At 42.2% G+C, this 21838-nt stretch overlaps 1 protein-coding gene across 1 annotated transcript in view; it reads left to right on the top strand.

The window, feature by feature from the left end:
• The window catches only part of LOC120051885 (receptor-type tyrosine-protein phosphatase F), a 224189-nt gene that overhangs the window by 146375 nt on the left and 55976 nt on the right, over positions 1 to 21838 (top strand). Inside the window, exons 13-16 of the mRNA XM_038998772.1 lie at positions 12168 to 12285; positions 14250 to 14691; positions 14860 to 14999; positions 16120 to 16217. Coding sequence (XP_038854700.1) covers positions 12168 to 12285; positions 14250 to 14691; positions 14860 to 14999; positions 16120 to 16217 — 798 coding nt within the window. The remainder of the gene's footprint in view (positions 1 to 12167; positions 12286 to 14249; positions 14692 to 14859; positions 15000 to 16119; positions 16218 to 21838) is intronic.

Below are 21838 nucleotides of genomic sequence, written 5' to 3' on the forward strand. Positions count from 1 at the left end.
TGACACAAATCATTTTTCCAACATTTGTTTACAGACAGATTATTTCACTTATAATTCACTGTATCACAATTCCAATGGGTCAGAAGTTTACATACACTAAGTTGACTGTGCCTTTAAACAGCTTGGAAAATTCCAGAAAATTATGTCATGGCTTTAGAAGCTTCTGATCGGCTAATTGATATCATTTGAGTCATTTGGAAGTGTACCTGTGTATGTAATTCAAGGCCTACCTTCAAACTCAGTGCCTCTTTGCTTGACAACATGGGAAAATCAAAAGAAATCAGCCAAGAGCTCAAAAAATTGTAGACCTCCACAAGTCTGGTTCATCCTTGGGAGCAATTTCCAAATGCCTGAAGGTAACACGTTCATCTTTACAAACAATAGTACGCAAGTATAAACACCATGGGACCACACAGCCGTCATACCGCTCAGGAAGGAGACGTGTTGTCTCCTAGAGATGAACGTACTTTGGTGTGAAAAGTGCAAATCAATCCCAGAACAACAGCAAAGGATCTTGTGAAGATGCTGGAGGAAACACAAAAAGTACCTATATCCACAGTCCTATATCGACATAACCTGAAAGGCCGCTCAGCAAGGAAGAAGCCACTGCTCCAAAACCGCCATAAAAAAGCCAGACTACGGTTTGCAACTGCACATGGGGACAAGGATCGTACTTTTTGAAGAAATGTCCTCTGGCCTGATGAAACAAAATTATAACTGTTTGGCCATAATGATCATTGTTATGATTGGAGGAAAAAGGGGAGGCTTGCAAGCCGAAGAACACCATCCCAACCGTGAAGCACTGTTGGCAGCATCATGTTGCCAATGTTGTGGGGGTGCTTTGCTGCAGGAGGGACTGGTGCACTTCACAAAATAGATGGCATCATGAGGGAGGAAAATCATGTGGATATATTGAAGCAACATCTCAAGACATCAGTCAGGAAGTTAAAGCTCGGTCGCAAATGGGTCTTCCAAATGGATAACAACCCCAAGCATACTTCCAAAGTTGTGGCAAAATGGCTTAAGGACAACAAAGTCAAGGTATTGGAGTGGCCATCACAAAGCCCTGACCTCAATCCTATAGAAAATTTGTGGGCAGAACTGAAAACGTGTGTGCGAGCAAGGAGGCCAACAAACCTGACTCAGTTACACCAGCAATGTCAGGAGGAATGGACCAAACTTCACCCAACTTTTTGTGGGAAGCTTGTGGAAGGCTACCCGAAATGTTTGACCCAAGTTAAGCAATTTAAAGGCAATGCTCCTAAATACTAATTGAGTGTATGTAAACTTCTGACCCACTGGGAATGTGATGAAAGAAATAAAAGCTGAAATAAATCATTCTCTCTACCATTATTCTGACATTTCACATTCTTAAAATAAAGTGGTGATCCTAACTGACCTAAGACAGGGAATTTTTAATAGGATTAAATGTTAGGAATTGTCAAACTGAGTTTAAATGTATTTGGCGAATGTGTATGTAAACTTTCGACTTCAACTGTATATACAGTACCAGTCGAAAGTTTGGACACACCTAATAATTCAAGGGTTTTTCTTTAATTTGACTATTTTCTAAATTGTAGAATAATAGTGAAGACATCAAAACTATGAAATAACACATATGGAATCATGTAGTAACCAAAAAAGTGATTCTTAAACGTGTCCACCCTTTGCCTTGATTACAGCTTTGGACTACCAGCTTCACTTCGAAAACTTTTCCAACAGTCTTGAAGGAGTTCCCACATATGCTGAGTACTTGTTGGCTGCTTTCCTTCACTTTGTGGGTCAACTTATCTGAAACCATCTCAATTGGGTTAAGGTCCGGTGATTGTGAGGCCAGGTCATCTGATGCAGCCCTCCGTCACTCTCCTTCTTGGTCAAATAGCAAGCACACAGCCTGGAGGTGTGTTGGGTCATTGTTCTGTTGAAAAACACAAACAAAATGGGATGGCATATCACCACAGAATGCTGTGGTAGCCATGCTGGTTAAGTGTGCCTTGAATTCTTAATAAGTCACAGACAGTGTCACCAGCAAAGCACCGCACAACATCACGGCTCCTCCTCCATGCTTCACGGTGGGAACTACACATCTGGAGATCATCTGTTCACTTACTCTGTGGTTGGAATCCAAAATCTCTCATTTGCACTCATCATACCAAAGGACAGTTTTCTAATGTCCATTGGTCATGTTTCTTGGCCCAAGCAAGTCTCTTCTTCTCATTGGTGTCCTTTAGTAGTGGTTTATTTTCAGCAATTTGACCATGAAGGACGGATTCATGCAGTCTTCTCTAAACATTTGATGTTGACATGTGTCTGTTACTTGTACTCTGTGAAGCATTTATTTGGGCTGCAATCTGAGGTGCAGTTAACTCTAATGAACTTATCCTCTGGAGCAGAGGTAACTCTGGGTCTTCCATTCCTGTGGCGGTCCTCATGAGAGCCAGTTTCATCATAGCACTTGATGGTTTTGCTATCGCACTTGAAGAAACTTTCAAAGTTCTTGAAATGTTCTGGATTGACTGACCTTCATGTCTTAAAGTAATGATGGACTGTTGTTTCTCTTTGCTTATTTGAGCTGTTCTTGCCATAATATGGACTTGATCTTTTACCAAATAGGGCTATCTCTTTATACCACCCCTACCTTGTCACAACACAACTGATTGGCTCAAACACATTAAGAAGGAAAGAAATTCCACAAATTAACAAGTCACACCTGTTATTTGAAATGCATTCCAGGTGACTACCTCATGAAGCTGGTTGAGAGAATGCCAAGAGTGTGCAAAGCTGTCATCAAGGCAAAGGGCGGCTACTTTGAAGAATGTCAAATATAACATTTGTTTTATTTAACACTTTTTGGTTACTACATGACTCCTTTAATGTCTTCGCCATTATTCTACAATGTAGAAAAATAGTAAAAATAAAGAAATCCCTTAGGTGTGTCCAAACTTTTGACTGGTAGGGTTGCCTTTTTTTGCATGTTATTTTGGGATATAACATATCAGTTTACAAAGAATGTATAATAATAATCATTGAGTTAAAGCCGCATACAAACATGTTTTTTTTTTTTTTCTTAAGGCAGCTCCAAAATGTAGGTCTTTCAGCCTAGCTTAGTGCTTTCTGTGGTAGTGTGGGGGCAGCCGGTGGAAAATACAGAGCATAGGGGTTGGTAATGTTCTCTTGTTGCGCCGTTATTGGCTTAGTGTTCTGTCACTCATGGGGACACTACGTTACTGCCAAAATCTATGGGTAGAGCTTGAAAATTCAAGCCCCTTGGGTGCTAACATAGGGTTACATTAGAAGTGCCCATCTAAGAACGCTCAAGGTCATTGATAAAATGACGTCAAATCACGTTATATCTACAGTAGCTTTGATTGAACTGATCATGTGAACATCATACTTTCAAAATCTTAGTTAGCAGTTATCATCATGAATCAAGTCGACAATATACTGGCAAATCCTTTTTAATCCGTGTCCTATGAACAGAAATAATGAAGAGAAATTATAGATAAAATGTATCGGTGCTCTTCGGCCATTGGACATAAACATAAGACAACAAGTTGGAAATCGCAAATTCAACATTGAGTGGTTTGGAAGGAATCAGTGGCTAACTGCAAGCATTGCAAAGCAATCACTACCCTGCTATTCAATGGAGTGGGTGTGTGGTCCCATTTCTGGCATTAAGGGTGGTCTCTATTCCAAGCTTAAAATGACAAATATTCAACATTGGCCATGTTGTCAATCTAGCATAATTTGTGCCGTGCTCAAAACAACTGTTTAACTTGGAACTGGGAAATCTGACTTCAGTGAGTTCAAGACAACTGGGATTTTGGGAATAAACGAGCTCCGACTGGGAAAATACATTTTGAAGGTCATCCAACTCGGAATTCCAAGCCGGGAACTCTGGCCTCTTACTAGAGCTGTGACCTGGAGGCCACTGACGTCATCATGATTCAACCTTGTTTTTTCCGAGTTCCCAGTTGTCTTGAAAGCACCATAAATCCAGAAAATGCTAGACTTTGATGACAAAGTTTGATGACAAAATTTGCCCACGAAGAACTCCCGCGCCACCTTCCTGTTCAAATGAGCACAGCACAACAAGGTGAGTCCAAAAATGTATTGTACACAACTACATAAATTATGTAATATTCCAGTGAGATACCTATACTGTAGCTAAGAAGTAATACGAAGTGTATGTTGTGTATTAAACTGTTAGTAGCCCATGTGCCTCACCCTAATCATTTGCTCCCTTTTCCCCTCATAATTTTGCCTACTGTTCTGACTTGGTGGTGCACATGTAACCTATAACCTGTTTAGATAAATGTCATCTTTGAATATTGTAAGAGCTTTCATTGTCTGCTTTTATGCCCACTTTATTTTTCCTATGGTTCTGACTTGGTGTACAGGGAGATCACTGTAAGAATGGCCCATGTTCTGAATTCTGTCGCTGTACATTTAAACAGTGCTTAACAAATATTTACATTGACTACGGCCGTCCTAGCTCACTCATTAATGTCTTAATCAAAATTACGGATTGCCTCTTATCTGCTTGTCGTCCTCTTATGCCATAGTTTGTTCATCTCAATTGTCAGTAAAAACCACATTTGTTTAAGCAAGTCAGCCATTTCAGCTATGCTTTTTTTAAAGGCAGTAAATGAGCCTGAATTAGCTGTTTTGCTGCCAGACGAGGCTCTGCTGATAGCCAGGTGTAGCAGTGGTAAGGTTTTGGGACTGCTGTTGTGACTCTGCTGTTGGGACAGCTTTATGTAGGCCCTAACATTTTGTGGGCACAGTTTGTCACCGTTATAGTGCAATTAATGAATTGTTTAGCGTTGTGTTGTGTAGTGGCTTTGCTGGCATGCGTTCCCAAATGTTAGTTTTTTTGCCACCAAGATTTACGTGCTAAAATCGCCACTGGCAACGAATAAACATGTTTTGGTGTTTACAATCCAAACACTGTGACGTGTTTTTATTGAAATTATAAATGCCTTGACGTGTTTAAAAAGTGTTGCAGAAAAGTGTTTAGGTATGTGTTCAGATCCTAAACACTTGGATTTCACAGTGTAGGAACCCCTGGTGATTTAGGATGGAGGTTTAGAAGAAGGAGGACGGTGGAATAGGTAAGTGGAAGGAGGAGGTGGAATAGAGGGGTGGAAGAAGTAGGTGGAGTGGACCAGAGCGTTTGATCTGGAGTCTACTGGAACTGGAAGTCATGATAACTTGATTGGCTTCAGTTAAACAAGCCAGGACAGAGTTCCCTTGGATGCAGAATGGAATCTTTCATCATGTCTTGGTCTGCGTCCCAAATGGCACCATATTCCCTTTATAGTGCACTACTTTTGACCAGAGCCCTATAGGCTCTGGTCAAAAGGGGAATCGGGTGCCATTTGGGATGCAGTCTGTCTTAATGTTAAATGTTTTATCTATTCCCTCCTTGGGAATCCATCCCTACATTCCCAGAGAACCCGATATTCCTCCCTCCCCTCTTCCTCCCCCCATCCCTCTGCATTTGAATAAGAGAGAAGAGCCTGATTAGATTTTTTATTCCAAATGAAAGAGAGAAACCACTCCAGCGCCAAAACTAAAAAAGGAATCCTGTACGATAAAAATAATGAGGCTTTTAAAAGAAAATTAATAGCTTCAGATGACTTGTATTCCCTCTCATCTTGAACCCCCCCCCCCCCCCCCCCCCCGGAAGATGAGATGGCTGCTTCTTAAACCCTAAGTGGGCGATCTTTGCTCAAAATAGCCTACTACGCCAGCCTGCTCTGCTCAGTAGCATGTCTGTGATTACATGGCTGCATCATAATTATCAGAAAGGGAAGAGCCTTCTTTTTTATGATTATCATGCAATAAAGATGTGAGAGGCTATAGCCATGAAATCATAATTAAAGATTTGTTTGGGCTCTGGGAAGCGGAGCTGGCCATGTCATTCCTGTGGTTGCTAGCTGCAGTTTCTTGGTCTGTTATCTCATCTGCTCTCGGAGGGCTGTGCTGAGCTCCATGCCCCAGGCACTTACAAGCTGGCGCCATGGGTGGTAGGCTGATGGGCGAATGAGATGGAGGGATAGAGGGATGGGTGGATGAGTCTCTCTGGGTGTTCTCAGTTGGAAGCCCAGCTCCTGTCTCTGACTTTCACTCTTCCGTCTGAAGCTCATTCATCACAAATGACACACTATTCCCTTGATATTGCACTACTTGCATGCCTGTGTCACTATGGGCCTGGGTCAAAAGCATGCCTGTGTCCCGATGGGCCCTGGTCAAAAGTACACTCTAATAAAAAAAAAGGTGCTGTGTAGAAACATATAGGATTCTTCAGTTTGTCCCCATAGGGGAATCCTTTTTTGTGCTGGGTATAACCCTTTGCAGAGGGTTCTGACTAGAACTCTTTATTTAGGGTTCTTCAAAGAATCCCCTCTATATGGTTCTACCTAGAACTCTCTATGGAGGGTTCTGCTAAGAACCCCTTTGAAGGGTTCTACAGTGAACCCTTTTACCTTTGGAGGGTTCTTCGAACCTTTTATGAATGGTTCCACCAGCCTTATTAGCCTTTAAAATATACATATTTATGACAATACATACTGTAAATAATAAAGCCTTTCTTTGAGGACCTAGTTATACCCTAACACAGTGATGTTAGGAATCTCCTGGTTTACAGGCCACATCAGGCCTGCAAGTCACATTATGCTGGCTTGCAAAGTGATGTGTGATTCCTATTGGAATCCAGCCAGAGATATCCAACAAGTGTAATTGTTAGTTACCCATAACCTGCATTCAGAATGACTGCCAGAGTAGAGGAGATTGAATACTGAGACTACCTCAAGAACAACCATCTCAGTAACAAGCGCAAAAAATTCTAACAGATTGAATTAGTTTAGAAAACTGTATGTTATTTATATTTTTTGTGTAGCATGAAATGAATCAACCAATCAGTGTACATGCAAAAATATATTACAGTAAATCAAACAATTACAGTACCAGTCAAAGGTTTTTGCACCTACACATTCAAGGGTTTTTCTTTATTTTTACTGTCATCTACGTTGTAGAATAATAGAGAAGACATCAACATTGTGATATAACACATATGGAATCATGTAGTAACCAAAAAAGTGTTAAAGAAATCAAAATATATTTTATATTGAGATTCTTAAAAGTATCCAATCCTTTGCCTTGATTACAGCTTTGGAAAACCAGCTTCACTTGGACAACTTTTCAAACAGCCTTGAAGGAGTTCCCACATATGCTGAGCACTTGTTAGCTGCTTTTCCTTCACTCTGCAGTCCAACTCATCCCAAACCATCTCAATTGGGTTGAGGTCGGGTAGTTGTGGAGGCCAGGTCATCTGATGCAGCACTCCATCACTCTCCTTCTTGGTCAAATAGCGCTTACACAGCCTGGAGGTGTGTTGGGTCATTGTCCTGTTGAAAAACAAATTATAGTACCACTAAGTGCCAACCAGAAGGGATGGAATATCGCTGCACAATGCCATGGTAGCCATGCTGGTAAAGAGTGCCTTGAATTCTAAATAAATCACTGACAGTGTCACCAGCAAAGCACCCCCACACCATCGCACCTCCTACTCCATGGTTCATGTTGGAAACCACACGTGGAGACATTTTATTTGTCACATGCACCGAATACAACAGGTGTAGTAGGCCTTAAAGTGAAATGCTTACTTACAAGCCCTTAACCAACAATGCAGTTAAGAAAATACCTACAAAAAAAAGTAAGAGATAAGAATAACAAATCATGAAAGAGCAGCAGTAAATAACAATAGCAGGGCTATATACAGGTGGTACCGGTACAGAGTCAATGTGCGGGGGCACCGGTGTCCTACTCTGTGTCTCACAAAGACACAACGGTTGGAACCAAATATCTCAAATTTGGACTCATCCGACCAAAGAACAAACTTCCACCAGTATAATGTCCATTGCTTGTGTTTCTTGGCCCAAGAAATATCTTTGCAGAAATTTGACCATGAAGGCTTTATTCACACAGTCTCCTCTGAACAGTTGATGTTGAGATGTGTTTGTTACTTGAACTCTGGGAAGCATTTATTTGGGCTGCAATTTCTGAGGCTGGTAACTAATGAACTTATCCTCTGCATCAGAGGTAACTCTGGGTCTTCCTTTCCTGTGGCGGTCCTCACGAGAGCTAGTTTCATCATCGCGCTTGATGGTTTTTGCAACTGCACTTGCAAAAACTTTCAAAGTTCTTGACATTTTCCAGATTAACTGACCTGGTCTCAAAGTTTTTATTTTATTTATTTTTTATTTCACCAGGTAGGCTAGTTGAGAACAAGTTCTCATTTGCAACTGCGACCTGGCCAAGATAAAGCATAGCAATTCGACACATACAACAACACAGATTTACACATAGAAGAAACAAAACATAGTCAATAATACAGTAGAACAAAAGAAAACAAAAAGTCTATATACCGTGAGTGCAAATGAGGTTAAGATAAGGGAGTTAAGGCAATAAATAGGCCATGGTGGCGAAGTAATTACAATATAGCAATTACACACTGGAATGGTAGATGTGCAGAAGATGAATGTGCAAGTAGAGATACTGGGGTGCAAAGGAGCAAGATAAATAAATAAATACTGTATGGGGATGAGGTAGGTAGATAGATGGGCTGTTTACAGATGGGCTATGTACAGGTGCAGTGATCTGTGAGCTGCTCTGACAGCTGGCGCTTAAAGCTAGTGAGGGAGATATGAGTCTCCAGCTTCAGAGAATTTTGCAGTTCGTTCCAGTCATTGGCAGCAGAGAACTGGAAGGAAAGACGACCAAAGGAGGAATTGGCTTTGGGGGTGACCAATGAGATATACCTTCTGGAGCGCGTGCTACGAGTGGGTGCTGCTATGGTGACCAGTGAGCTGAGATAATGCGGGGCTTTACCTAGCAGAGACTTGTAGATAACCTGTAGCCAGTGGGTTTGGCGACGAGTATGAAGCAAAGGCCAACCAACGAGAGCGTACAGATCGCAATGGTGTGTAGTGTATGGGGCTTTGGTGACAAAACGGATGGCACTGTGATAGACTGCATCCAGTTTGTTGAGTAGAGTGTTGGAGGCAATTTATAGATGACATCACCGAAGTCGAGGATCAGTAGGATGGTCAGTTTTACTAGGGTATGTTTGGCAGCATGAGTGAAGGATGCTTTGTTGCGATATAGTAAGCCGATTCTAGATTTAATTTTGGATTGGAGATGCTTAATGTGAGTCTGGGAGAGTTTACAGTCTAACCAGACACCTAGGTATTTGTAGTTGTCCACGTATTCTAAGTCAGAGCCGTCCAGAGTAGTGATGCTGGACGGGCGAGCAGGTGCAGGCAGTGATCGGTTGAATAGCATGCATTTAGTTTTACTTGCATTTAAGAGCAGTTGGAGGCCACGGAAGGACAGTTGTATGGCATTGAAGCTCGTCTGGAGGTTAGTTAACACAGTGTCCAAAGAGGGGCCAGAAGTATACAGAATGGTGTCGTCTGCGTAGAGGTGTATCAGAGAATCACCGGCAGCAAGAGCAACATCATTGATGTATACAGAGAAGAGAGTTGGCCCGAGGATTGAACCCTGTGGCACCCCCTTAGAGACTGCCAGAGGTCCGGACAACAGGCCCTCCGATTTGACACACTGAACTCTGTCTGAGAAGTAGTTGGTAAACCAGGCGAGGCAATCATTTGAGAAACCAAGGCTGTCGAGTCTGCCAATAAGAATGTGTTGATTGACAGAGTTGAAAGCCTTGGCCAGGTCGATGAATACGGCTGCACAGTAATGTCTCTTATCGAATTTGAAACAGTGCTATACAGCTACCCAGCATAAAACCCCAAAGATCAAGCAATGCAGATGTAGATGCAAAGTGGCTAGGAAAAACTACCAAGAAAGGCAGGAACCTAGGCAGTAACCTATTACATACCTCTGATCTTAACTGACTCCCCTCCTCCCCACCGCTCTCTCGCTCATCTCATGGATCCCTGCTCAGTCAGAGGAGAAAAAACCTCTCCAAGTCTTTTATGGGCTTATGTGTCAACGATTTAATGAGTTCCTTTTGAAATGGAGAAAGAACATGTGCACTTAGATGTAGATGTGTGTGTGTGAGGGGGGGGGTCTGAGAGAGAGAGAGAGATCTACATTTTTTATTTGTGTCGTGTACTGTATGTTTGTGTGGTTTGTGTATGTGTGCTTGGGTTTTATGTATGATGTGCTCAGTGTTGACTTTTTATTGGTTTGCTTGTTATAGACTACAATTTACAGTTAGATACAAACTGCTTTAAAGCCTTTGGTTCTGCCCAGTCAGAGAGAGAGAGAGAGGGAAAACCTTGGAACAATTTGACTTACCTTCAAGAGTGTCTGACTAGTTCTGTGTCCCAAATGGCTCCCTGTTCCCTAGTGCACTACTTTTGACCAGAGCCATATGGGTACCTGGTCAAAAGTAGTGCACTGTATAGGCAATAGGGTGCCATTTGCAAGACGCTGTGATCAAAGCTGTGACAACTGTATTTGTTTTTCGGTTGTGTAATTCCACACTGGTCAATGGGTTTTTATTTCTGGATTGTATACCTAAAAATCATGAAGAATGAGGAGATATTTAGAAAATTACTCAGACACAGTACTGAGACACAGTAACCGCATGAGTGATGAGTACTATCCAACTCTAAAATGTCTGTTATGGCAACAGTACTTTTTCCTTCACACAGACAATATCTCTTTCAGCAACCTTGTTTGGGGTAAGTTGTAAAATACAGCAATGACCCTACCATCAGACAATACAACCAAATGTTAATGTTTCTGCACCTGAGGGACAGACACATAGTAACTAAAGTGAAACATATTGAATATGCATCTCTTCATCACGTAGAACAAGTAGAGGCGGCATCTTGAGTACAGCCAATCTTGAGGACAGATATCGATGAGGACAGATCAATTTTAGATTTCTTCCCAAGCAGTTTATGAGTACCAAGCTGACCCCTCTTACAATCATCCAATGAACACAGTTAGTATATACACTCAGTGGACAGTATATAAGTACACCCATCTTGTACCGGGTCGGAACCCCCTTAGCCTCCAGAACAGGCTGAATTATTTGGGGCATGGAGACATTGCTCAATTGGTATCAACGGACCTAACATATGCCAGGAAAACATTTCCCACACCATTGCCACCAGCCTGTACTGTTGACACCAGGCAGGATGGGGCCATGCTGCTTACGCCAAATCTTCACTCTGCCATCAGCATGACGTAACAGTAACCAGGATTCGTCGGACAATTCATGTTTTTCCACTCCTCAATTGTCCAGTGTTGGTGATTGCGTGCCAACTGAAGCCACTTCTTCTTGTTTTTAGCTGATAGGAGTGGAACCCGGTGTGGTCGTCTGCTGCAATAGCCCATCTGTGACAAGGACAGACGAGTTGTGTGTTCCGAGTTGCCGTTCTACACACCACCATTGTACTGGGCCACTATTTTCCTGTTTGTGGCCTGCCTTTTAGCTTGCATGATTCTTGCAATTCTCCTTCGACCTCTTATGAACGAGCTGTTTTCGCCCACAGGACTGCCGCTGAATGTATGTTTTTTGTTTGTCGCACCGTTCTCGGTAAACCCTAGACACTGTCATGCGTGAAAAGCCCAGGAAGCTGGCCATATCTGAGATACCGGAAACGGCGTGCCTGGCATTGCCGATCATACCATGCTCAAAGTTGCTTAGGTCACTCTTTTGGCCCATTCTAACGTTCAATCGAACAGTAACTGAATGCCTCAATGCCTGTCTGCCTGCTTTATATAGCAAGCCTCAGCCACGTGACTCACTTCTAGGAGCTAACCATGTGGTGGTGTACCTTATAAACTGGCCACTGAGTGTACATGGTTTAATCTCAGTTCTTATATCACCACAGCAACATGGGAGTACCAAAATTGTTCTCTATTTATTTTCAATCCATTTGAGCTTTGTTTGTACCTTTACCTTCTCTGCAACCATTTCTCAGAAAGAAATGCAATGCTTTGGGAGTATTTCAAATGCTACACTGACGTATGGTGTGTGTGCGTGTGCGCTTGACTGCCTAACCCTACCAGAGTGGACTGAACACAGTACAGTGGATGAAGGCTGGGCCATTGTGTTAGGCATCATCTCATCATAGCATTAGTCTAACATGGGCTGTTTGTGCATTTCTCTCCACCAGGAGACTGTCATAACAGGCCTGCTCCCTGAGACCACCTACTCTGTCACTGTGGCAGCCTATACCACCAAGGGGGATGGGGCACGCAGTAAGGCCAAGGTGGTCACCACAACAGGAGCAGGTGTGTAGAGCTGCACACAAACACAAACACACACACACAGGAGCAAGTGTGTACAGCTAAATCATTGCTCCTTCTTGATCAGGTGATTATTGTGAAAGAGAATGTTTTCTTCCAAAATGGCACGGTAGTACAAATATCAATGTCAATATAATGAAAAATCGAATCTAAAATAACAAGTAGAAGAAAGTAGTATGCAGTGCATTCGGAAAGTATTCAGACCCCTTCCCTTTTTCCACATTTTGTTACAGCCTTATTATAAAATTGATGAAATTAATTATTTTCCTCATCAATCTACACACAATACCCCATAATGACAAAGCGAAAACAGGTTTATGTACATTTTTGCAAATTTTTTTTTTTTTAATTGCTCAGGTGTATCCTCTTTCCATTGATCATCCTTGAGCTGTTTCTAGAACTTGTTTGGAGACCTGCTGTGGTAAATTCAATTGATTGGGCATGATTTGGAAAGGCACATACTTGTCTGTATAAGGTCCCACAGTTGACAGTGCAACTGTCAAAAAAACAAAACAAGCCATGAGGTCAAAGGAATTGTTCGTAGAGCTCAGAGACAGGATTGTGTCGAGGCACAGATCTGGGGAAGGGTAACCAAACATTTCTGCAGCATTGAAGGTCCCCAAGGACACAGTGGCCTCCATCACTCTTAAATGGAAGAGGTTTGGAACCACCAAGACTCTTCCTACAGCTGTCCGTCTGGCCTAACTGAGCAATCTGGGGACAAGGGCCTTGGTCAAGGAGGTGACCAAGAACCCGATGGTCACTCTGACAGAGCTCCAGAGTTCCTCTGTAGAGATGGGAGAACCTTCCAGAAGGACAACCATCTCTGCAACACTCCACCGATCAGGGCTTTATGTTAGAGTGGCCAGACGGAAGCCACAACTCAGTAAAAGGCACATGACAGCCCCTTGGAGGTGGCCAAAAGGCACCTAAGGGACTCTCAGTCCATGAGAAACAAGATTCTCTGGCCTGATGAAACCAAAATTGAACTATTTGGCCTGAATGCCAGGTGCCACACCTGGAGAAAACCTGGCAACATCCCTATGGTGAAGCATGGTGGTGGCAGTATCATGCTATGGGGATGTTTTTCAGCGGTAGGGACTGGGACACTAGTCAGGATCGAGGCAAAGATGAACAGAGCAAAGTACATAGAGATCCTTTATGAAAACCGGCTCCAGAGTGCTCAGGACCTCAGAATGGGGCGAAAGTTCACCTTTCAACAGGACAATTACCCTAAGCATACAGCCAAGACAACACAGGAGTGGCTTCGGGACAAGTCCCTGAATGTCCTTGAGTGGCCCAGCTAGACTCCGGATTTGAACCCCGATTGAACATCTCTGGAGAGACCTCCCCATCCAACCTGACAGAGCTTGAGAGGATCTGCAGAGAAGGATGGGAGAAACTCCCCAAATACAGGTGTGCCAAGCTTGTAGTGTCATGCCCAAGAAGACTCAAGGCTGTAATCGCTGCCAAAGGTGCTTCAACAAAGTTCTGAGTAAAGGGTCTGAATACTTATGCAATTTCAGTTTATTTCTTATACATATAAACTAGCAAAAAAATCTAAAAAACTGTTTTTGCTTTGTCATTATGGGGTATTGTGTGTAGATTGATGGGGGGGAACATCTTTTTATTCCATTTTAGAATAAGGCTGCAACGTAACAAAATGTGGAAAAGGTCAAGGTGTCTGAATCTTTCCAAATGCACTGTATGTACACAATAGGATGTACAGTATAAATGGTGAATGTACAGTAGTACTCACTCTGACTGGCTTGACCTGAAACTGCCCTTTTACTCTGACTGCTCAGAATGGTTGCCTCCCAAATGGCACCATGTTCCCCATATAGTGCACTACTCTCGACCAGGGCCCATTAGGTGTGTTCTATGTCATTTTTAAGTGTTTTTTTTATGTCATCATCCTAATGATCCTAATCCCTCTCTTTACCCATTAGTCCCAGGCAGGCCCACTATGATGATCAGCACCACCATCGGTAACACAGCCCTCATCCAGTGGCAACCTCCGAAGGAGATGGTGGGAGAGCACATGGGCTACCAGCTGCAGTACAAACGTATGGAGGAGTCGTCGTTCACCGTAAAAGACTTCAAGAAGATAGAAGACCACTTTACCGTCACCGGCCTGCACAAGGGCGCCACCTACGTCTTCAAGCTCTGTGCCAAAAACCGGGTGGGCAACGGGGAGGAGTACACGAAGGAGATTACCACGCCGGACGATGTGCCCAGTAGCTATCCCCAGAATCTGAGCGTTGTGGGCCTGACCACCACCACCACCAAGCTGGCCTGGGAGCCTCCGGTGCTGGCTGAGAGGAACGGGAAGATTGTCCAGTACGTTGTGGTGTACAGAGATATCAACAGCCAGCAGAACCACACCAACAGGTATTATTCAATACCAATGTAAATAATGTTTTTTAAACACCTTCTGAGACATTGATAAAACACTTAACACAGAAAGTCTTCACTTTATCTCAATGAAGTCAATCTTGGATAGTCCATATTCCTAAAACAGAGGCATCTTATCTTCTATTATCTTATCTGCCTCAACAGCACGACAGAGTCCCAGATGACCATCATGGGGCTGCAGCCTGATACAACCTATGATATCAGGATCAGGGCATTCACCAGCAAGGGAGGGGGACCAATCAGTCCTAGTATACAGAGCAGGACCATGTCTACCGCCATGCCAGGTGAGAATGTGGTGGACAAACGCAATGCAGGTGTACACACAAACCCGAGTGTGCGCATGCGAACACACACGCTCGTACACACACACACACACACACTGAGAGCATGATCGTGTCGACCTCCATGCCTTATGAGCTCTGCTGATCTGTATAAATAGTCTCACACAGATGCAGACAACACCAGACCCACATGCACACAGGCATGCAAGCAAGCATACACACACACACAACCCCCACACCCCTCCCCCCACACACACAGATATACATCCACAGTCTCTCTGGCACAGACAGAGCAGATGGTATGGGAGAGGAACAGATGCGTAGCTGTGTGTGTGGAAGCTGGTGGCAACTGGACTAGAGTGGCAGAACCAGTCCAGCGTAACCAGTACAGCAGCACCATGGAACACTCCTTTCATGTTCATATTAGGGCACATATGGCTCATGTGGAAATATATGCTAAGCTTCCTGCTACTAGCTATTCATAGTCAAATCTAATGCAAAGAGGCCTAGGAGGCAGCTACCAGATACTGGGATTCAGATCCCACCGTTTTACACCCCACCAGTTACAGTAAAGTTTAATGTAGAAGAAAGCTCATGTGAGTAGTTCCCCTGATGTTTTATCATGCATATATTTATGTTAAAGTGTAAATGCAATAACATCTCTTAATGTTACCATTAAAAAGTATGGGTCACTGAACATTAGTGAACTATTATGAATTAGATATCTCTTCAGAGACTCGTTTCATAATCTGTTTATCTGCTCTCTATCTGCTTTGTGTCCCTTTCTATTTTATCTCCCAAGATGCTCTATGGTTCCCCTAGCTCTATCATGTTACAGCAAGTACAGATGACAGTGCTCTTGTATAATTTACCCTCTGTGTGTTTCCTCTGTCTCCGTCACCTCTGTTTCACCCCTCTCTCCCCCACCTAACCTCTGTCTCTTCACTCTCTCCCCACCTCACCCTCTGTCTCACCCCTCTCTCACCAACTCCTCCTCTGTCTCACCCCTCTCTCCTCCACCTCACCCTGTCTGCCCCACCTCACCCTCTGTCTCCCTCGTCTCTCCCTCAATCTCACCCCTCTCTCTTCCGCCTCACCCTCTCTCTCCCCCAACCCCCCCCAGAGTTCACCAAAAACTTTGGTGTGAAAGCCGTGATGAAGACGTCAGTGCTGCTGACTTGGGAAGTGCCAGAAACATACAAGTCTCAAGTGCCTTTCAAAGTAAGTAAAGACAACTCCATCCTGATAGCGTGCCTTTCGCCTGCACATATTGAGGGAATTGCATTGTGCGTGAGTGACGCCACTTTTGTCAGTGGACAATGGAAAGAAGGCTCACACAACACAATGGAGGGGATAGGATTGAAATATGTATTGAAATATCATGGGAATGAGGAAAGATATGGCCAAGCTTGAAATAATTGGTTACGCTTTATATTCCATCACACGTGGTCCATAACTGTCCTGAGGTTCATATAGAAAACAAAACAAGGAAGAAGGGAGAATATAATCATAGTGCACTCTAAAAAATGCTGGGTTGTTTGGTTGACCCAACTGCTTTGTTGCAGGTGTTGTGTCACTTACTTGGGTTGTTTTCTTAAAAACTGCTGGGTTATTGAGATATGACCCAGCGGGTCAGAGCAGGAAGACTGGGGGCGTAGTTAAGTAGGGGCGTGGCTTTCAGATCTTTTTTCATTTGACACCCATGAGAGTAAATGTCATTTCTGTTCACTGGTTCTGTTGTATAGTTATCACATGACAAGGGTAAACTTTGACATTTTTGTAGGTGTAATGATACTTACAGAAGTGTATGAGTTTCCTTAAAGCCTTTGTAAATCCAGTGTTTGGATTTACAAATATTTAATAAGTTAAAATGTTACTTTTTAATGTTTTCTTCTTTGTTGGGGTTTTATGGTGGTGTGCCAACCAATGTTAGATGCAATACCCCCACCTAGTGATTGGGAAACTAAACTAAGCTTTCTGAAGCATTGAGCATTGCCAGTTAATTGTGTCAAAAATAGGTTCATGAGGCTTTGATCAACACAGTGTACAGTAGTGGCACCTGCTGGTCAAAATAATTTAAAACAGACAAATTATTATAGATGACGTCCTACACGTTGTAGCAGGTGCGCAGGGTAGCCTTTTTGCCTTCTACCGAAACCAATACCAAACCAATCAGGTGGTTGTTTGACAAAATGAAGCTTTGCACATCATTGATCACGTGCTTCTAATAAAGTAATACAAGCATCGGCACACTGCTTCAAAGTAAACTGCTTCACGATTTCGGCGTATGCCTCGGAGCTCCGTTATCAAACGTATCATCATTGTAACATCACTACCTCCTCCTCCACCTCTGATCATCTTGAAAATCCTTTGTGGTTATTGAGGATTGAAACCAGTGGATGCCTTCCTTTTCCCCCTTCTGTCCATTCTTTTTGCCATTTGTCTGTGATTTTGATCAGTAACTTGGTTCCAATGTCAAAATCTGAAATTATGTCGATGTAGTGCTCCTTTGGTCACTGCCATCTCGTTCTCAGCCACCCCCACATTAAGGATTGGCATTTTACCTTTTTTGACTGTTCAAGTACTGGCATGACTTATTTTGTGTACTGGAGTACTCAAATAAAAATATAAAAAATGTTTAGTACAAGGGCAGCACTGGCAGAAAAATGTGTGTATATATATATATAAGGTGTATGTAAACTTCAACTGTATATACAGTTACATTTAAACTCAGTTTTCCACAATTCCTGACATTGTATCACATACCTTGACTTTGTTGTCCGTAAGCCATTTTGCCACAACTTTGGAAGTATGCTTGGGGTCAATGTCCATTTGGAAGACTCATTTGCAACCAAGCTTTAACTTCCTGACTGATGTCTTGAGATGTTGCTTCAACATATCCACATAATTTTCCTCCCTCGTGATGCCATCTATTTTGTGAAGTGCACCAGTCCCTCCTGTAGCAAAGCACCCCCACAACATGATGCTGCCACCCCTGTGCTTCACGATTGGGATGGTGTTCTTCAGCTTGCAAGCATCCCCCTTTTTACTCCAAAGACAATAATGGTCATTATGGCCAAACAGTTCTATTTTTGTTTCATCAGACCAGAGAACATTTCTCCAAAAAGAACGAACTTTGTCCCCATGTGCAGTTGCAAACTGTAGTCTGGCTTTTTTATGGCGGCTTTGGAGCAGTGGCTTCTTCCTTGCTGAGCGGCCTTTCAGGTTATGTCGATATAGGACCCGTTTTACTGTGGATATAGGTACTTTTGTACCGGTTTCCTCCAGCATCTTCACAAGGTCCTTCGCTGTTGTTCTGGAATTGATTTGCACTTTTCGCACCAAAGTACATTAATCTCTAGGAGACAGAACGCGTCTCCTTCCTGAGTGGTGTGACGGCTGCGTGGTCCCATGGTGTTTATACTTGCGTATTATTGTTTGTACAGATGAACGTGGTACCTTCAGGCATTTGGAAATTGCTCCCAAGGATGAACCAGACTTGAGTAGGTCTACATTTTATTTTCTGACGACTTGGCTGATTTCTTTTGATTGTCCCATGATGTCAAGCAAAGAGGCACTGAGTTTGAAGGTAGGCCTTGAAATACATCCACAGGTACACCTCCAATTGACTCAAATGATGTCAATTAGCCTATCAGAAGCTTCTAAAGCCATGACATAATTTTCTGGAATTTTCCAAGCTATTTAAAGGCACAGTCAACTTAGTGTATGTAAACTTCTGACCCACTGGAATTGTGACACATTGAATTATATGTGAAATAATCTATCTGTAAACAATTGTTGGAAAAAGTACTTGTGTCATGCACAAAGTAGATGTCCTAACCGACTTGCCAAAACTATAGTTTGTTAACCTCTCTAGGGTATGTGGGACGGTAGCGTCTCACCTCGTCAACAGCCAGTGAAACTGCAGGGCGCCAAATTCAAAACAACAGAAATCCCATAATTAAAATTCCTTAAACATACAAGTATTTTACACCATTTTAAATATACACTTGTTGTAAATCCAGCCACAGTGTCCGATTTCAAAAAGGCTTTACAACGAAAGCACACCAAACGATTATATTAGGTCAGAACCAAGTCACAGAAAAACACAGCCATTTTTCCAGCCAAAGACAGGAGTCACAAAAAGCAGAAATAGAGATATAATGAATCACTAACCTTTGATGATCTTCATGAGATGACACTCATAGGACTTCATGTTACACAATACATGCATGTTTTGTTCGGTAAAGTTCATATTTATATCCAAAAATCTGAGTTTACATTGACGCGTTATGTTCAGTAATTCCAAAACATCTGGTGATTTTGCAGAGAGCCACATCAATTTACAGAAATACTCATAATAAACATTGCTAAAAGATACAACTGTTATGCATGGAATTTTAGATCCACTTCTCCTTAACTTCTCTGGGATAGTTGGGACGCTAGCGTCCCACTTGACAAGCACCCCCAACCCCCCCCCCCCCCCACTGATTAGCATCGCTAGCATAGCGTCACAATTAAATAGTAGCATCTAAATATCATTAAATCACAAGTCCAAGACACCAAATGAAAGATACAGATCTTGTGAATAAAGCCACCATTTCAGATTTTTAAAATGTTTTACAGGGAAGACAAAATATGTAAATCTATTAGCTAACCACGTTAGCAAAAGACACCATTTTTCTTTGTCCACCATTTTTTCTCTCCACCAGTAGCTATCACCAATTCGGCCAAATAAAGATATTGATAGCCACTAACCAAGAAAAAACCTCATCAGATGACAGTCTGATAACATATTTATTGTATAGGATAGGTTTTGTTAGAAAAATGTGCATATTTCAGGTAGAAATCATAGTTTACAATTGCACCCACCATCACAACTCGACTAGAATAAATACAGCGAGCAACGTGTATTACCTAATTACTAATCATAAAACATTTCTTAAAAATACACAGCTCACAGCAATGGAAAGACACAGATCTTGTGAATTCAGACAATATTTCAGATGTTCTAAGTGTTTTACAGCGAAAACACAATAAATCGTTATATTAGCATACCACATGTGCAAACGTTACCAGAGCATCGATTCAAGCCAAAGAGAGCGATAACGTAATCATCGCCAAAATATATTAATTTTTTCACTAAACTTCTCAGAATTCTTCCGATGACACTCCTGTAACATCATATTACAACATACATATAGAGTTTGTTCGAAAATGTGCATATTTAGCCACAAAAAAACCGTGGTTATACAATGACAATACTAGCAAAACTAGCCTGAAAATGTCGGGCGCCATATTTGACAGTGATTTGGCTCATGATTAACTATTCATAAACTTGACTAAAAAAATATAAGTTGGACAGCTATCGAAAGACAAATTAGTTCTTAATGCAATCGCTGAATTACATTTCTAAAATTATCCTTACTGTGCAATACAGGGTTCGCCAAGCGAAGCTATACCAAAGAAAATGGCGGAATATGCGTTTAAAATTTTTCGACAGAACAACGATTTATCATCTTAAATATTTCTTACTATGAGGTGATCTTCCATCAGAATCTTGGGCAATGTATCCTTTCTTGGGTCTAATCTTCTTTTGGTCGAAAGATGTCCGCTTGTCCGTCGAAATGCCCACTAACGTTCGACCGGTACTGGAAACGTGCCCAAAGCTTCAAAGTGCATCACCAAGAATTGCCTCAAAATCGCACTAAACGGATATAAATTGCTATAAAACGGTTTAAATTAACTACCTTATGATGTCTTTAACACCTATAACGAGTAAAAACATGACCGGCGATATATAAGTGGCTAAACCAAAGCTTGGAAAGAGATCCAGTCCAATGTCCTTCGTGCGTCAGGCGCAGCAGGAAAAGAAATCCACTTCCGCCTTGTGCTGTTTTATACAGGCCCTGATTGCGCAATCGACTCCATTCAAATTGTCACCACTTACTGACATCTAGAGGAAGGCGTGGGCAGTGTTTGTATCCTCATAGGATTTACAGGGACTTTAAAACTGATCTGGAACCAGAGACCAAGATCTCTGAAATCTCACACACTGGGAGGAAAAGTGCTGTAGAATGAGTTCTGTTTCACTCAGAGACATAATTCAAACGGCTATAGAAACTAGAGAGTGTTTTCTATCCAATAATAACAATAATATGCATATTGTACGAGCAAGAATTGAGTCCTAGGCAGTTTAATCTGTAGAGCAAATTATGCTAATGCGAAACAGCACCCCCTATATCCCCAAGAAGTTAATCAACCGCTGTGTCAGATTTCAAAAAACTTTACGGAAAAAGCACAGTGCTCAGAGACCAACACAACCCAAACAGATATCTGCCATGTTGTGTAGTCAACAGAAGTCAGAAATAGCATTATAAATAGTCACTTACCTTTGATGATCTTCATCAGAATGCACTCCCAAGAATCCCAGTTCCACAATAAATGTTTGTTTTGTTTGATGAAGTCCATCATTTATGTCCAAATACCTCCTTTTTGTTTGCGCATATAGCCCAGTAATCAAAATTCATGACGTGCGATCACTAGGTGCAGACAAAAAGTCTAAAAGTTCCGTTACAGTCCGTAGAAACATGTCAAACAATGTATAGAATCAATCTTTAGGATGTTTTTAACATAAATCTTCAATAATGTTCCAACCGGAGAATTCCTTTGTCTTCAGAAATGCAATGGAACGCAAGACTGTTGACATCTAGTGGAAGCCTTAGGAAGTGCAATATGACCACATTTCCACTGTATCTTGGATAAGCAAAGAGTTGAAAAACTACAAACCTCAGATTTCCCACTTCCTGGTTGGATTTTTTCTCAGGTTTTTGCCTGCCGTA

Source organism: Salvelinus namaycush, chromosome 8 (genome assembly GCF_016432855.1).
Source record: "Salvelinus namaycush isolate Seneca chromosome 8, SaNama_1.0, whole genome shotgun sequence".
Taxonomy (NCBI): Eukaryota; Metazoa; Chordata; class Actinopteri; order Salmoniformes; family Salmonidae; genus Salvelinus; species Salvelinus namaycush.